Raw genomic sequence first — 18,313 nt, 5'->3', positions numbered from 1 at the left:
ATGTGACCCTCCTTTGTTTTCTCATCCATTGGTTAAACAGTTTCTTAGAGGGGCAAAGAATATAAGACCCCCGAGAAGAGCTCCCACTCCAGCCTGGGATCTTACTTTTGTTTTGGAGAAGCTGACTCTGCCTCCATTTGCACCTGCAGCTACAGCTGAGTTGAAGTTGTTGTCTTGGAAGACTGCTTTTTTGTTGGCTGTTACTTCTACTCGAAGGGTCTCTGAATTACAGGCCCTCATGGCAGTAGAACCATTTCTGATTTTTCACAAGGACAGAGTTTCCTTACATTACTAATCCTACTTTTATGCCTAAAGTAATTTCAAATGTGGCACTGAACCAATCTATACATTTGCCTACTTTTTATGCTGACCCCTGAAATAAAAGGGGTGAAAGTTTTGCATTCTTTGGATGTGCATAGGCATTTAAGATATTATTTGAGCAGAACCAAAGAGTTCAGAAGATCTCAACAGTTGTTTGTTTCTTTTGCTTTGACTTTCACAAGGGAAAGCTGTTTCAAAACACACTATCTCCAAGTGGTTGGCCATTGTATTGCTTTTTGTTATTCTCATCATGGGAAAGATGTTCCTGCTGGGATCAGGCCTCACTCTACTAGGGCTACGGCCACCTCTACTGCTTTTTTGAGAGGGGTAGCTGCTACGGACATTTTGGAGGCAGCTACTTGGAGTTCTGTACATACATTTACTAAGCATTATCATTTACCTCTTTATTCTAGGTCTAGGGCTGGGTTTGCCACTGCTCTTCTACAGGGCATGTTAGCAGCTCCTAATTCTATTTAGTTGGCCATCCTCCCTGTTTTCCGTTGCTCTGGGATTCTACCCATATGTCAGGACTGCAGCAATGGTAGACGAAGAACATAGTACAGTTTTGTACCTACCATAAATGTAGATGTTCGAGGATATCCATTGCTGCAGTCCAAATTTCCCTCCCTCCTACCCCCTTATTTAGGTTTGGGTTTTGGGTGGTATTTTTTGCATTCTGATGTCTGAGGCAAGAAAGACTGAGGGTATGGCGTCAGTCATGCGCATTTATACTGGCACATACTGATGTCAGCCTCGAGCGCCATGACCGACGCCAGATTCTAGCCCTTTGGTATTCAGGCCGATGGTGGACAGCGGAATACCCATATGTCAGGACTGCAGCAATGGATATCCTTGAACATCTACATTTATGGTAGGTACAAAACTGTACTTTTCTGCTTTTTGTAATTTGATTTCTTTAATAAATACCCGTTGTACTGCAGGTGTTTAAGGACACTATATCCAGAAATAATCAGGGACACTAAATCCAGAAATAATCGGGGACACTAAAATATTAGTTTTGTTAACTTGAGACCTTGACAGAGCAAGAGAATATTAATTAATGTACAGTTTCTGGAGTAATAGTCATACCTTTAATTATTAAGAAAAATTCACCACATAGTCTCCAAAAGTCACCAATTTCAGGACGGATTAAGAAGGCCAGAGCTAAAATTTGAGTCAAATTCAGGGACATCTTTGAAAATTGGGGACCGTTGAGAGGTGTGCTGCTATTGTGTTTGGAAGACCTGGTGTTGTCCACTATCAAATACTTTGGGGAGTATTTTTAGGCTTGAAATTTGAGGATCGCTTAAGATATTTAGTCTAAAAATGTGGGTATCTCTGAAGTTATTTTGCCATTTTTTATATTCATGTGGAAGTGCTTTGCCTTGATGAAGGCCCCTGGATGCTTTTATTTAGTTTTATTATTTAACTTTGAGAGTCTAATCGCTGAATTTTGTTTTGCTGGAGCTAATACCTTTTGACCCTCACAATTCCTTATTTTGTGGTGGTGTACGTGACACCTATATGTAGGAAATGTGTTTAAATACCCAACATAATGAAGAGTATTGGGCAGTATCTGATTTGCCTATAACTGCAATAGGACTCAGTTTCTTAAGTCCAATATTTTCCAGTACCACACGTTTTGAAAAATACTGTTAATGTGAAAATGAGAAGTGGGAAAGGGCTTTAAACAGCCCTACATAAAATAGGTTTGTTATGCCTTGTATTCTTTTTGTAAGGATCCTTTGAGGTTGCTCTAGTTGTTGTATATGCCTGGTCAGATGTATGCCAAAGGGAGCATTGTACTCTAGGATTGGTTTGATAAGGGAGGAGTACAATGGGATAATGACTTCTTTAGACCTAGATGCTATGCCCTTACTTATAAGCTGCGCAACATAAACACTGTGGCCATGTGGTGGTGAAAGGTAAGGCTACTGTCTATGTGTGTACCCAGATCCTTGACCACTGGCTTGACTCTTAGAGATGTATTATCAATATGGTAATTAGCCAGGATGGTTGATTCCCGAAGGGTACAATTATGCATTTCTTAACACTGAGTTTGACACTGCTTTGACACCATTTATTAGTCAGAGATAGACCTGCTTGAAAAATGTTAGTGCCTGCAGGGGAATTTATGATAACCCCCAGCTTGCAAACTTAGTTAGCTGTAAACTTTCAGTGATTGCTTCCATTTCAGACAAAAAGGAGCAGGCTCCGTACTGAGCCCTAGGGGACTCCACTAGTGACTGGCCTGTTGGTGGAGGTGGCTTCACCTATTTTCACCTCCTGAGTCTATCAGTGAGCCAGCTGGCTATCCAGTGGGTGAAAGGGTTTATACATATACTAGTGACCTTGTCTATGATGCCTGAGTGGGGTATTATATCAAAAGCCTTGGCCAGGTTGAGATAAGCTTTGTGCACAGTCCTACCTTCATCCAATACTTTGGTGACCCTATCAAAAAAATCTACCAGATTTAATAGGCATGATATTCCTTTAACAAAGCCAAACTGTGATATTCAGCATTTGGAGATTATGTATGTCCTCATTTTATCATGTCTATGGTGATTCTTTCCATGGCCTTACATATGGGCTTGTAGTTACCTGGATGAGTTGTTGAACCCCCTTTGTGCGGGGGAATGATTGTAGCCATCTTCCTTTCCTTGGGCACAATTCCTGACTGAAGGCTGCAGTTGAAAGTGATTCAAGTGGGCCAGAGAGGTCATGTGTCATGCCATTTTTTAAACCTCCTAGGATGTTATTGGAGCCCCTCGATGCAGTATTTTTTTGCCCTGGAACGTGCATTAATGACCTGTTCTCTGGTAGTGTTTGGGGGGATTATGTTATGTGGTATTTCCTTTGGACTATCAGGGAGAGGGGGGGGGGGGTTATGAGCTGAACCTGTCAGCCAAAAGGTTGGCAATGGTCTCCGGTTCAGTGTGGGTGGTGCCATTTACGATAAGTTCTGCACATTATTGTGTATTTCCTGAGTTTATGGGCATAGCTGCAGAAAGCTTTGTGGTTGTCCTTTGCCTGAGAAGCTATTTTGGGGCCTCAGATTAAAGCTTAATTGGATATTGAGAAGGAAGGTTAAAACCCTCACAGCTGTTGCACAAAGTTCACAACTGCTTACCTCCCCTGCTTCATGATGCAGAAAAACCTGCAGCAGAAGTAGTTACTGAATGTGGCCAACCCATCCTGAAAGAACAAATGCATCTGTGTTGATTTGGTTTCTAGGGTGGATGCTAGTTGAGTGGCAGAAGTGGAAGGAACAGTTGGGAGTTTTGCAGCCTCCGATTGGGGGCAGCAGAACTCCCCCTGAGATCTTATCCGACTGCCACAGTCTGGAGCGAGACAGTTGGAGTTGCTTGTGTATGCACTGCGTAGTGTAATTAACCACCACCTATGATTAGTGGATAGTGTACATCATTCCAGAAGCTACAAAATTCCCTTTCTTGCCCTTCTCTAGCTGTTTTCCTATTCTGTTTCTGATATCCCTCACAGAAGAGGGCAGCATGATTAGAGGTTGTAAACCATCTTGCCAAAAGATCAAGCCAGGTTATCCCACCAGCCACTGACGGTCTGTTTTTTTTTTTTTTTACTTTAGACACAAGGGCCTCAGGCCCATCCTAGATCTATGTAGCCCAGACCAGTTCATTCCCAGTATGGTCATGGTGGAGTTGATTCTACATTTTCTGTCTAATCGAGATTTAATGTTCTCTTTGAATCTCTTTGATGCCTACCAACACATTAAAATCACTAAGGAGATAAGGAAGTTTCTTTATGCAGGAACCAGCCATCATCACTTCAAGGCCATGCTCTTCAGATTTTGCACAGTGTGTTAATAAAATACCTTGTAGTAGTAGCAATGTATCAGAGGCTGCAGAAAGTGAAGGCATTTCCCTGTTTGGATGACTGGATTTTCACTGACCTAACTGTAGTGATTGTAGTCTGTCAGGGATTCCTTGCTCACGGCCTTCCAGTCTTTGGGATTTGCTGTAAACTATGCATTAACATCCACAAGAGAATTACTTTGATACTTTTATTGGTTTTTAATGTTCTTTAGTCTTCTACATTTCAGTGGCCTTGTGACTCAGGGCAGTTGGTCTCATGATGACTACAGTTGTACTAATTACCATGCAAGATATTATGTAAGTCTTTCAGTGGACCTTGGTGGGTTAAGCAAAATTAGGCCTAATATCTTTTGTCAGTTTTAATCGGGGTATCAAAGACATGTAGACCTTGTCTCATTTGGCAACTGTCCAAATCCAACATTTCACTTGGCAGTCCTTTCCTACCCCAATCCTTTAGTGAAAGTCAAGTTGGACACTTCTGCCCTAGGTTGGAGGAGGCATTTTTCAGGGTCAGAAGGTCCAAAGTGCTTGGTTGCAGACAAAGGTCAATGGGCATTAATATCCTTGAGGTGAGAACAGTTCTTATATTGCAGACCTTCCTGGATTCTCTTCCATACTCTGAGTAATGGCCATGCACTGAGACAATAGGGTAGTAGTGTAGTGTAGCAACAATCAGGGTGAAACCTATTCCTATCCACTGTTGAGAAGCAATGTGGCTTTGAGAATGGGCAACTGTATTCCAGTCACTTTGATAGCTGCCCAAATACCCAGAGAAACTGTCTCTGTAGTAGACCGGCCCTACAGGTGTTGATGTCTCATGATTGGTCCTCCAGCTGGTCAGTGGTCAGATTTCTGTTCAGTTAGTGGAGGATATCTTGCTGCAGTTATTTTACTAATCCAAGCAATGCAAAGTGTGGTGATGACTTTCCCTGATTCTCTCTTAGTTAGAAGGTTAGGGATGCTTTAGTCCAAGAATGGCCTGCAGGTATCCTGTACGCCTTTTCTCCTCTTCTGTGATTCTAAAGTATTTGTAGAAAGTTCAGGTGAAGAAAGTCCAAATCATTTTCATTACCCCATTTTGGCTTTGGTCAGTGTGGTTCCCTCTACTAGTTTAGCCACACTTATTGATGAAGCTACTCAGACTGAAATCCTCCAAGAATCTTCTCTTCCATCTGTCCAGTAAGCCTTACCTAGATATCCAGGCCCCTTCGTCTTGACATTTGGTGTCCCCACTTCTGCTGACAGCTGGTGATTCTAGTTATTCTAACAGGGTGGTCTGTATCCTAGTTTCTGACCAGAAGCCCATTACCAGAAAGTGTATAAAGACAAATGGACATATTTTTTAATTTGGGTATTTGACAAAGGTGTGGATCCAGAATTATTGGACTCTCTCTAGCCCATAATCAAGATTGGCTTAAGTTCCTTTTTTACTAAGGTTCACTTGGTTGCAATACTGAAGTTCTTTCTGGGTGACCAAAACTTTTCTTGAAACCATTACGTCTGGTAGTTGTATTTCCAAGCTTTAGGCATCGTCTGCCAATCTCTTCTACCTCCTCTTTCATAAGGATAAAGTAGTGCTGTCCAGTAGTCCTTTCTACCAAGGTTGGCTACTGAGTCTAACATAAACCAAGCAATTAGTTTTCTGATCTTTCCGAATCACTCTAGCCATACAGCACACCTTTCGTATTTCCTTTATGTGAACCAACAGTTAAATTTCTTTTTTCTTTTTCTTTCTTTCTTTCTTTCTTACTGTTTAACTGGGTAAGTAGTCTGGTTTGACTCTTTCAACCATGACCTTTGTCTGAAGAGCAGGAAGTACATTATGATCTTACTATTCAACAATAACAAAGCAGACGGAGTAATTGGTAATATTCGGTACAGAGTGATAATGTTCAGTGCAGACAAAATGACCTGGAGAAAAATCTTAACCGAGTGGATGAGCAATATAGAAGAAAATGCAAGCCTAATGTAGAGCAATCATTCATGCAGATGCATATGTATAGCCATTTGTAGTACAGCATTATGATATTGAAAATAGCATCTTAAAATAGAGCTTAATATATAGGATGTGGGACGGTAAGATGTGCAACTATTGTTACAGTAGCAGTTGCAAATAGATTCTGCGTAGAGATACTCTTTGAATGCATTTTCAAAGCTTTTAATGGTTTCCTGTTTTTAGACAGGTGGTTCCAGATAGCTGGTCCCCATCTACAGAAGACATTTTACTTATAGCAGTTTTGCATGGAGAATGTACATGGGTGAAAGTGTAAAAGTGTTGTCCTTTGTACTTCTGAGTTCACATGAGTTGCCTTCAAAAAGTTGTTTCAGAGGAAGGTAGTGAATGTTTTTAGAATCTTGTAAGTTAGAGTACCATTTAGAAGCTTTAAACAAGACTGGTGGATCTGTAAGAGAATGAATCTATAGCTTTTATTCTCCTCTGTCTGTTTGTGGGCTTTATGCATAATGAGAAATAGAGACCATATTCCAGTTTACGTTTTAAAATATTTTTGCAGTGGCTAAGAGTTTTAGTTGAGGGTAGGATTTTACCATGCATATATATATTTTAACTAATAAAGGAGAGAGGTGGGTCAAGTGTAAGACTAGGGTACCTCTGTTCTGTGGTGTTGGGTGTCATGTTCCTCTTAAGGTCTGCTGTGAGAATAAGAGGGATAATTAATAATTACTTTAGTTTTCCTTAAGGTTAATTAATAGTTTATTAGTGGTGGACCAGAAGCATAATTGAGTGATGTTGTCCTGTAATTTGGTTTGCAGGTCACAGTGGCTTGTACTGGATTGAAGGAGAAGCGTATCATCTGCATATAGTTTAGTTTAAGATTTGGGAGTTCTTTAGGGAGATCTTTGACAAAGGGGGATACGAGTGGAGGGTCTAGTGCAGAGTCTTGTGATACACATGTGAGTGTGCCAGTAGTGGAAGGTGAGTCAGTGCTATAAACTTGGAAGGTTCTGTCTTTCAGCTAGTTGCAAAAACAACAAACTGTGTCATCATCAAAGCTAAGTCTTTAAAGTTTATTGAAAATTAGGCTGTGGTTGATTGGTTTAAAGGCCCCAGTTATATCTACAGAGAGTGTTGCTGTAATGAGGCCTTGCAAACTAACTAAAAAGTTTAGGAAAGATCACCAGTTATTTGTAACTGAAAACAAACCCCAATTTGAGTATTAAGGTACCTGAAGCTTCACTGTCTAGATCAGTGGTGCACAACGTCCAGCCTGAGGGCCAAATCTGGCCTGCCATGCAATGCCATCTGGCTGCCAGAGACAGAGAGTAACCAAAAAATGTAAAAAAAAAAAAAGTGAAAAAAATGCAATGCCATACTCCAGTCATGCAAACTTTCCAGCACGTGCTTACTTACCTAATTGACTGCAGTTGCAGACACCTCTAATTTTAGCCACAGAAGTAACTATTCTTTCTTGTTTATAACTTGTAGTCTGTAAACAGAAGTAACTTTCTGCAAGAGTTTGTAATAAGTCATGGTTGCAAGCCATAATAAAGTTAAATGCAAGGTTGATTTAGAAAACAGGCAAGTTCATGACTGCTGTCTTAAGTAAAAACGCCAGTTACGTGTACCTATTAACTCGTAACGCCTTGCTATGTTTTGAGGTGGCCCGCAGATGCATTAAGAATGTGTAGTGGCCTTCCCCACAAAAAGTTTGTGCACCACTGGTCTACATCATGTTCAGACTGCATTTTTTTATCTGCTTATCTTAATCTGGCTAAGTGTTTTGACATTATCACCCCTAATAATATTGCTAAAAAAATTAGATAAATGCAATGTAAGCCCTGTGTTATCAACTGGACTGCAAATGTGTCTGCCTAACAGATATCAGGTTGTGAAGGTTGTTTGTACTTTATCTAAAATAATGATACCACAGGGATCAGTGCTGGTCCCTCTCATCTGTAAAATAAATTCCAAATATCTGGCCTAATATCCCAGACATGGTTGACCAAGTTTACTGATGACTCTAAACTGGGCACTGTTATCCATTCATCCATCAATACTAAACAGTTCCAGCAAAGGTTGGAATATGCACTTACCTGGTGTACTAAAATTGGTCTGAAGTTAAATGCAAAAAAGTGCAGAATAGTAGCATTTAGTAAAAAAAAGCCTTTTTCACCTTGTATGTTTTAAGCAGTAGTCCCTTCAGACAGACAGTGTTATAATAGACCTGGGTACTTGTGTGGACAATTTTCACTCTCATTTAATCATCCTGTTTCTGCTGTTGTCAGGAAGTCCTTCTGTTTGGCCAAGTTAATTGCCAAAGGAATGTCTTTAAGATCCAAAGGTGTCCGCCTGTTACTATACTCTTTCCTTATCAGACCCATCATTGAGTACAATGCCCTTTTGGTATGTATAAATCATAGCAAATGTCTGAACTCAAAAGGCCCCAAAGGTACCTTTTCCAGTAAAATCAAGGGCCTTAAGTCATTCAACTATTCTGCTAAACTAGTTCACTTCTTATTGCACCCAGTTACCTATAGGCAGCTCCAAGGTGAGCTACATCTTACGTTGGGAGCCATTAAAGGCCCAAACTTGTTTGACCTTCTCTTTCTTTACAGTACTAGTAGCTGTACAAAATATTCGCATTAGTGATATAAATCTACAGCAATAAATAAGACTTGCAGCAGAGGTAGGCCCCTAACTCAACATATTCCCAACCTATGGAATGAGTTTACACTACAGGTCAAACAAAGTATCACTTTGCCTATTTTAAGGCTATGATTGGATAGGTAGGCACACATTTACACCACGATTGTCATGCACAGCCTGTCCAATTTGGAAGGTATGCACTACTGAGTTTTGTGATTCCCTCTTCAAGTGTGTCTGGTAGAAGGTGTATATAGCTAGGTGTCTTGTGGTCCTTGTGACTGCTTGCTTAGTACTGTTATTGTGTACCATAAACAAGGCAAGTGTATATACCTGGTGAGCTGAAAGCTTACTCTGTCAGAGTAGCAGCCACCTGTTTTGCATTTTATTCACAATGTGAGTGTTGCAGTTGATATTTGGGCTTGTCTGGGCACACTTGCAAAGCATTACAAGCTGGACTTTTGTCTCCAGGCCTCGAGTGGCATTTGGGGTTACAGTATTCTGTGGTATTCTTTCTTGGACCACCAAGGCTGGTTGTTAGGACTCTGTCCTGTCAGTAGAGGATGATAAACCAGACCATTTTAGCTATAAAGGTTATGAGTGTCCCATAACAATAGAGATGTGTGATTGTGGTTCATTCTACTGTACATCCCTGCCCACCTTCCTCCAACCTGGAAAAGTGGGAGTGTGAATATATGTTTGGGCAGTGTGTTTGGCCAGTTGCATAGGCTGTGAGCAGGCTCAGACTCTGATCTAGAGTGGAAGAAGTGCACTAGTGACTATGGGAATAGGAAAGGAGCTGAGATGTTAGTATCTGTGCCAAGATGACTGAAAGCTGGTCTCAAGAGTTCTTCCTGTACAAGAGGATGAACCAAACAATTCAGATATAGTGTTATGATATTTAGGTGTAGATTCAAATGAGTTTGGACCTCTCCTTATTTTTTCTGTGGCAAGAGACCCCCCCCCCCTTTTATGCCTCATTTCCCACTCCCCTCCCCTCATTGGTATTGATAATTTTAAGGACAGCACTCTCCAACAGGGTCCAGCGTTGGTGTCAAGTTGCAGACTAAAGATCAACAGCTGTCAACATTAAAAGACCATAAAATTCTCATTCATTACCATCTTCATTCTTTAAAATCAGCATAGTCACTGCCTTTGCCATTTCCAGTCACTCAGATTCTTCAACATCAAGGGTTGATTTCAATGGCCTGATGTCTGCTTTAGTGTTCCATACTTTAGCATAATTTAAGATTCAACCGTGGTGCATCTCTCAATGTCAGTATTCAAAGAACCTCAGGTCACTGCTAAACCTACAGCCTGTGCACTGATGAGGATAGTGTTGACATTGATGTTCTTCAGGCTAGGATATCGAAGATCTCCTTTGTGCTTATGTTTGCACCCACAAATGCAGATGTATGTGTATTTCTGGTCACTGTGTCACTTTTGACCCAAGACTTGTCTTCAGCTATACTTCTGGCCTTGATTTTCCACATTGGTACAGAGATTCCAGTGGCATATTGTACATAAGTTTGATTCTCTTTCATTTTCCTCTACTTCCTTGGTGTTTCCTTACCTAGAACTGGAGTTGTGCATAAGTGCTGGAGGAGGCATATTAATTCCTTATTGGAATCTCCAGGCGTGTACACCATTGACAGGCATGAGACTGATTTCTCTGTTTCTCCCACATATGACCCCAAGTTTGAGAAGATATTACAACTTGCAACATCTTGCAGGAAGCCTTTTGGACACCCCACCCTCATCCTCTGGAATATAATCACTAACCATTATTACCTTCCTTAATTTGTTCCCCATATCCTCTCTTTTATAAAACATATTTGTTGCCTTTTCTATTTCAATATTTCTGACCTTAATATCATTACATATTCTTTTTACCCTGATAAACTCCCCATATGGAATTGACTTGATAGTAGTATGGGGAGGGGGGCAACTAGTGCCAAATAATATATGGTCTTTGTTTTCAAATTTCCTATAGACTTTCATTCTAATCTCTCCCTTATCACCACCTTCCAAGGTAATATCCAGAAAATTAACCACAGTTCCTTTCTGTAAACCATCAAAACTTGTATCAAACCTGTTCTTCTCTAGGCTCGTTATAAATTCCTTCACCTTTTCAAAGGTCCCTGTACATATAAAAGAGATCTAGAAATATGTAGTGCTTAAGCACATTTTGTTCTATAAAAGATGATGTATAAATTTTCAAAGTAGCCCATAAAGAGATTTGCGTACATGGGCGCAAATGCTGCCCCCATCGCTGTTCTCTGCATCTGTTTATATAATATACCATCAAATTCAAAAATTTTATTTTCTAAACAAAAGCGGGTTAATTCCTTAATATATTCGGTTCTAGGGCTACTACCCAGAAAAAAATTCTAAGGCTTCCATCCCAAAAGTATGTTTAATATTCGTATAAAGACTAACCACATCTATTACAACAAAGTACATATTTTTTTTTTGTGTGGTATAAAAAATGCAGATTTCATGTCCAAGACATCAGTCAACATACTTTCCTTGAAGGAAATTTACCAGTCTCCTCCATTCACGTTTGGATCCCCCATGATTATTTCCCACTTCCTTCTACCCCACACCTTTTATTTATCTTTCAAGTCTCTCATCCCCTTTTCTTATGGTGTCTGGTGGATGATGCTGTCTTTCTCTCTGTCCACCAAGCTGCCCATCTTCTCTCTAGTTTAGTTTAACTACCAAAAATCTTCACCTAGCATCTAACCCTTATTGTACTCATTAGCCATTCTTAGTTTGCTGTTCCTTTTTCATTCTGAATTCCCTGTTAATGCCCTTCTTTATGAAGCAAGTTGTTCCACCTCCTTCTCTGTCATTCTTGAACAACTGATAATGGGCATGTTCATGGTCCATCCCTTTGTCATTAATGGCCCATGTTTCTGTGATACCAGCAATTTCTACCCCGTCCTCCTGCATCACTGCTTGCAAATTACTCTTCTTTTTTTCTGTTTTACCAGCAATCAAATTTTTCCAAACATCTTTATTACATTTTCACATGACAAAGGCAAATCTTGTATTTATACAAATGAAAAACAAAATTATACCACTTTAGTTGTAAACAGTTTACATCACAAACACCATTGAAACAACTGTAGTTGCAAACATTATACATCACTTATAAACCATCCAGTCATTGTCAGTTGAGCATTATATGACTCATTCAAATCTTGCCTCTTAAACCTCATTCCTGCTCTGTATATATTGTTCACACAATTCCCATTTTTTCCTATGTAGTTTGCTCCTTCCTTTTTCTAAAGATCCCAATTCCAGGTGTTTTATCTATGTTATTATATTCACCACTACTAGTAAAGTTGGAGTAGGCAAAAAAAAAAAAATCCACTCATCTCTGACAGAGTGGTCTGCAGGGAACCCCTAAAGTCTGCCCGCTCATTACACTCCCAAAAAATATGTTCCCAGGTACCTCTTTCTTGCCAGTCACACCTCTAGCATTTGCTATCCACCTGAGGAAAAATTCTTTGGAGTCTGCTTTGGGTATAAAAATACTTGTGTAAACACTTCCAAGCAAAGATCCTAAATCTTCTAGACTTTGTTGCATATTTGGGAGATATACATATATCCCCCATTGTCTTTGTGAATTGCTTATCCAACCTCTCTTCACAGTCTTTTCTAAGCTCCTCTGATTCTTACAATTGTCATGCAATATTTTATATGTTTTACTAATTATTCATCTTCGGCAGCTTCTGTTCTAGATTCTATTAAAAACCCTACCAGAGCTGGTCTTTCATTTAGGAGCTCCCTGTTTTTCTTTTTGCCTGTACTCTGCCTTTCCTATCAAGGATTGATATCCATCTGTAAACTGCAGTCCAAATAAATGTTTGGCCTCTTCCCATTCTGTTACCTTTCCCTTTCTAGTTATTTGCTCCCAATACCTTGGTTCTTTTGCCAGTTTCTTCCAATAAATTCCAGCCCCCTCTTGCCTATGATCTGTATCCCTGATCAGTCATCCCTATCAGCAAAATCTCTCTTCTGTATTCTCTTGCTGGTGTGGTTCTTGGAATACTCCCTGCTATTTTATGAATATAATACTCTGTATGATTTTGGCTGTCCTCCCTGAGAGTCTGCATCCAAAATCCCGATCACTCCTTATTTCTTGAGTTCCTCCCCATGTCAGCATCATTCCTTTCCACTTTGAATTCTAGTTTTCTGCTTGTGCTATGTGTAAAAGCCTTAACAATGTTGCTCTAAAATACCCCCTCAAATTATGTAATCCTAGTCAGCCTTGTTCTATTGGTAGAATCAACTTATCCCACTTGACAGTTGCTGTTTTCCCTTCTCAGATAAAATTCCTTAAACTCTCTCCTCTTTTTTTTTTTATTTTTTTTTTTTTTTTTATTGCTATCCACAAATTTTCCAGTTGATAAAGTATGGCTGACCTGTGTATAAGATAAAGGTACTAAAACACAATAAAAAATAAATATACAAACCTTCTATAAATTTTTAAATATGATGTATATTCATTCAGTTGTAGAATAAACAGTTTCCCAGCGAGCCATAACCATGTTGGCATAGCTATTGGCACAATAGACAGTCAAGGGAATGGGATGTGTATAGGATGTAATAAACGGGAAGTGGAAATGTAGTGCAGGTTAAAATTAAATTGTCAAGGAGTTGTTATGATCACCTGCCATACGGAAGTTGTGTCCATTGAGGTTCTATTCCTTCCCATCTACTGGGGGAGGATGTAGAGAAAGAGATGAGTGGTGGCATGAGTATGGGAAAAAAGGTAAGAACTTTGAGACATAAACATTCCAGATAGAAAAGAGGAACCATGACCGTAAACAGTTGGCAGCAGTGCTTAGTCCTTGGTCCAGTCTGTTTTAGCTGCCAAGTCAGTGAATCACAGCAGGCCAACCAGGTGGTTGTCATGAGATGTGTAAGTGGCTAACCTTTTATGTTAAGTTTTTTCTTGAAAGCTTGGCAGGTGTAGTGTTAGCTGTATGAGCTCTAATAAGTATGGGTTGCAAGCTGGTTATAAAATGCTTCTCTTTCTTGCCATTTGTCAGGCTATTTGGCTTAGTTCCATAATGACATTACTATGTTTTAAACTTAGTACTGCAGTAAGAATGTTAACCTAACCAAATAAAAGTGCCAAAATGACTTGGTTTTGCTGTCCAAAAAGTGCATTTTATTTTCATAGTTATTGCCCCAGAATGGGATGAATGGTATTTTACAAGTGTGATTCCCACAGTTCAAAATATTCATTTATTTGGAGCACCCAATAATATGAAACAGAAATTGTGCCTGATCATGATATTTTAACCAAATTCTTCTTGTTTCACTATAGGACCCTGATGCATTTTTATTGAAGTGTTTGCAAAATTGTACTATCTCTGTATTTTTATTTATTTTTTTTATTCCAACAGTGTATCGCTTGGTGACATATTGTGTATACCATAAGAATGCCTCCTCATTGCTTATCAGTATCGTTCTGTTGCTTCTCATGGGTCGATGGTTGGAGAGGAGGCTGGGCACCTTCCCATTTTTGCTTTTGTCCGTGGTCTGTGCTGTTGGCACTGCACTGCTCTACATCCTGTTCACAAAGCTGTTGGGTCTGACCTCTTACACTGTCTGTGGTTACAGTGCTGTCAACTCTGCTCTTCTAACTGTAATGTGCTATAAGAGCCGAGGTAAAAGGCTTCCTGTTGTTGGACGTGTTCCCATGGTAACGGTGCCATTCTTACTCTTAGTGCTTGCTTATCACTTTATCCCAGGATCAGAGTTGCTAGCTCACATATCTGGTGTTCCAGTAGGTTTGGCCTGTATCCTTTAGAACAAAGAAGCTTACAGAGTGTGTTAATCTTTTCTTCTTTTTTTATGTACACGTTTTAATGTTTTTCTTGGCAGAACATGTTGTACAGATCATATACGTGCTTTATTATAATACTTGGTTCAAAAATTTTGGTGATTGTTTTTAGCCTGTTTGGAATTTTTACACAGTGGATAAATAAAACAAATTGTTAGATGATCAAATAATAACAGGTAAATTTTGAGGTAAGAGTGGAGAGTAAAAATATTTCCACCCTATATGTGACAGGAAGAAAGTTGATGTCAGACTGGCACAAACACTGCACATTTTATAGCACTGTAATGTAGTCCATCTGTTGTGCAAGTTTTGAGTTTCCAGTTTGAAAGTTGGGGGTTATGGTGGCCCATAGTACAGTAAAGTTTATCTTGGCTTTTACCTGTGCTCATCATTTCCATTTTCTGTACTCTAAGAAGCTGTTTTCTTTTCTGAAGAGTTTTTTCTGTACAATTGCCCATATTGTTGGATGCTATTGTTAAGTTAACCATCAGGAACTCTGTTAAAATATAGCCCCACTGAGATGGGATCTCACAAGTTGTCATCAGCCAGCAAGATGGTAGGATGTTCTTCAGTTATGGTTTACAAATCCCGCTCTTACTTTACGTGGGGGGAAATAGGAAAGAGGATATTTCAATATTGTTTCTAATTTTTTTGTTAATTTGTTCTTTAGGATTATGTCTTCCAGCATGATTTACTAACTGACTCTTCTGTTATTGTCTGGAAGAGATGTTTGTCTAGCAGAGAGTATGAAACCCGGCTTAGGAAGAGACTGATCTTTATTTTGTGTGTCACTGAGGTAACTGGGCTGGTCAGATGACCCCTCATACATGACTCAAGTTGGAAGGTGTGAATGTCTTGTGTGCTTCTGATTTAACATTTGAAAATAAATTATGTAAAATGTTTTGTTGGCAGTTTAAATATTTGTTTTATCCTTGGAATAGAATTAGTATTTTTCACTTTTTACTGCATGACAATGCATTAACAGAAGCATTTGTGTTTGAGACCATGACCTCATCAGGCCCATAATTGAGTACAATGCCCCATTTGGGATGTACCTTACCCGACACCTGCAGCAATTGGAAAGACCCCAAAAGTACCTCACCAAGAGGATCAAGGGACTCAAACATATGCCATATGCTGCCCAGCTAAAGAAACTCCAGCTCCTCTCAGTAGCATACCGCCTACTCAGAGGCGATCTATGCCTGACGTACAAGGCCATGTCCAACCCAGAATTAATGGACATGCTCCACCTCAGAAAATCCAAATCCAACAGAGCTATGCGAGCGAGAGATTTGAACCTCAGCACAGAAATAAATAGGACATGCTGGAGGGACAGATTCATAACCCAGAGGCGCCCTTCACTCTGGAATAAAATCCCAGTCCATATTAGGCAGAGCCCCTCACTGACTCTCTTCAAGAGAAATCTTGACAAGTGGATGGGAGATCGTAGGTTTACCCCGGGGGTTACTTCTGTGTCACTGCTAGACAGAGGTACAGTAAACCAAACCTTAAAATGGGCACATTAAACTCATTCCAAAGGGTGGCGAAAGCCAAACACACTCTGGCTAGGCTTATAAATGCCCTAGGGTAGGTAGCCTAGTATGAACCTATGTACGAGTTAACTTAAAAAAAAAAAAAAAAAAAAACGTTGGTGCCTGATTAGTACAATTAATAATTTTATGACCGATAACCTTTGATTTTTTTTTATGGGCAGAATTTAACAGCATTTCATTCTGGCATAGTGAAGCTAAGAGTTTGTGACATGCCGTGGTTTGATTGAAATGCTGGAATGTTTTTGCAGTTTTTGTCCCACACCTTCTGAACATTAATGTCCTCCCAATTTAACTTGCTTATTTATTCCCTTTACCCAGGAATTTCACCTGGCATCGGGTGAAAGCTATTGAGGGGCTTTCTTGCTACCTGGCCAGTTGTCCGAGCTGTTCTTGTAGTGGACAAGAGCCCTGTGCACATTTGTTTCTTCCCAGGAATCCATATCTGCCCTCCATTCCCTGTAAAGAGTCAGGTGGTAGGGAGTGGACTCCCTTCTCTCCCTGGGAACCACACAGTGTGGTCTTGGTAGGCTCAGATTCCACTTGTGTACTAGTGTTCCAGCAAAGTGTAATGTGGCGAACCAGAACCTCCCCCCCCCCCCCCCCTGGATGGATGAACTGGCAGTAGATGTTCACCCTCATTAGTCCTGTCTTGCAGACAGTCAAAGTGATAAGCGAACTCTGATCACCTGTACCATAGTCAGTCCTTTATCCCTGTATACTGTGGAGCTGCCATTAGGGTGCTTTATGTACTCACCAGCCTTACCAGCAAAGAAGGATATGTTATGATCTAGCCCCACCTGCTTGGTGGTGGTCAGAAGAGACGTATCATTGCACAGAGGACCACAATGCCTTTCCTATGTGGCTGCATGCTCCTGCATATCCAGTATGAAAGATGTCGCTCATCAGTCACTTAGTAAGCTTAATGCCTTTCCCGAGTCTGCTTATTTGCATCCCAGCCCATCTTTAAAGGGGACCTATGCAGTACATGGCTGGTCCACCTCACTATCCCCCCAGATGGCATACACATCCTCCCTTACCATCAGATGCCTGAGCTTCTAATCATATCATTATGACTTTGGATGTAGTCCTCTACCTATTTTTCCCTGTATGCCACTGGTACTGGCTGAATGTTGGCAAGAATCCATATCCTATTTGGAAATTGTGAAAAAGGCAGCATATGATGCCTTGTACTGCACAGGCATGCCAGTTTAAGCTGAGCAAGATATTAACAACTCTTATCTGTACAATTCCTATCATAGTAATAATCAGGGAGATGAGGAATCTTTTGTAATCGTTTGAGAGGTCCATGGAGCACAGTTGGAATAAACCTGTTACAGTTGCAGACACAAGTATGTGTTGCCTGCTATTCGAAGTTTCTAGGATTTAGGAACTTAGTGGACTCCAAGTGTTGGTGGTGCTAAAGCACTCAAAACAGTTTTTTTGAGACATTGAATACTCCAATATAGTTATCTCTGATCCATACAATACAAGCCTGGAATGTGAGTTTTTTTTTTTTTTCAAAGGGCTGGTTATTCATACTCTGACTTTTAGTTTTAAATGGATATGAACCTAGATTTGTTGGACTACAGAACTCTTCCTTTCTAAAATGTGTTTGCTACCAGCTCAACAGTTAATGGATTGGATGATATATTAAAGAGCAGACTATCTGCTTAATTAGTTTAGTTTAGCTTGGAAATATGATTTCAGTAAGACCAAAAAAAAAAGCTTTAAAGAAGCTATTCTGTGACAAAAGGTCAAGAAACCCTAGATTGGAGCTATTTTTTTGGCTCCCTCACAGGTGAGCTGACCATTAGTTGCCCCCACTGCCTCTTCTCAATCGCCAGGTTTGCAGAGTCCTCCCACCTCCCTTGGATAATCGGGACCACCAAGGAGAAAGAGGCTTCCTGGGCAGTATTATGTCAAGAAGTGTTTTATCTGTTTTTCTGTTGTGTGCATGCCGAGTAACACCTTGAGGGTGGGGCATGCAAGACACCAGAGCTGAACCATCCCTCATTTCTGCAAGGAGATAACATCAGCAGGATACACATTCTTCTGGTAGTACCTGCTGTTTCATTGTCGCCACCAGTTGTATAAAATCTTACCATAACGGTAGATGTCCTTG

General features: G+C 40.1%; 1 protein-coding gene across 1 annotated transcript in view; it reads left to right on the top strand.

Annotated features, from left to right (window-relative positions):
* LOC122800242 (rhomboid domain-containing protein 3-like) overlaps window positions 1–18,313 on the top strand; it is a 158,024-nt gene that overhangs the window by 45,700 nt on the left and 94,011 nt on the right. The window contains exons 3-4 of the mRNA XM_044069734.1: window positions 9,185–9,271; window positions 14,199–14,594. Coding sequence (XP_043925669.1) covers window positions 9,185–9,271; window positions 14,199–14,594 — 483 coding nt within the window. The remainder of the gene's footprint in view (window positions 1–9,184; window positions 9,272–14,198; window positions 14,595–18,313) is intronic.

Source organism: Protopterus annectens, chromosome 4.part0 (genome assembly GCF_019279795.1).
Source record: "Protopterus annectens isolate FY-2018-M chromosome 4.part0, PAN1.0, whole genome shotgun sequence".
NCBI classification, from domain to species: domain Eukaryota; kingdom Metazoa; phylum Chordata; order Ceratodontiformes; family Protopteridae; genus Protopterus; species Protopterus annectens.
The sequence above is the reverse complement of the archived record's forward strand: the minus strand, read 5'-3'. Positions and strand labels throughout refer to the sequence as shown.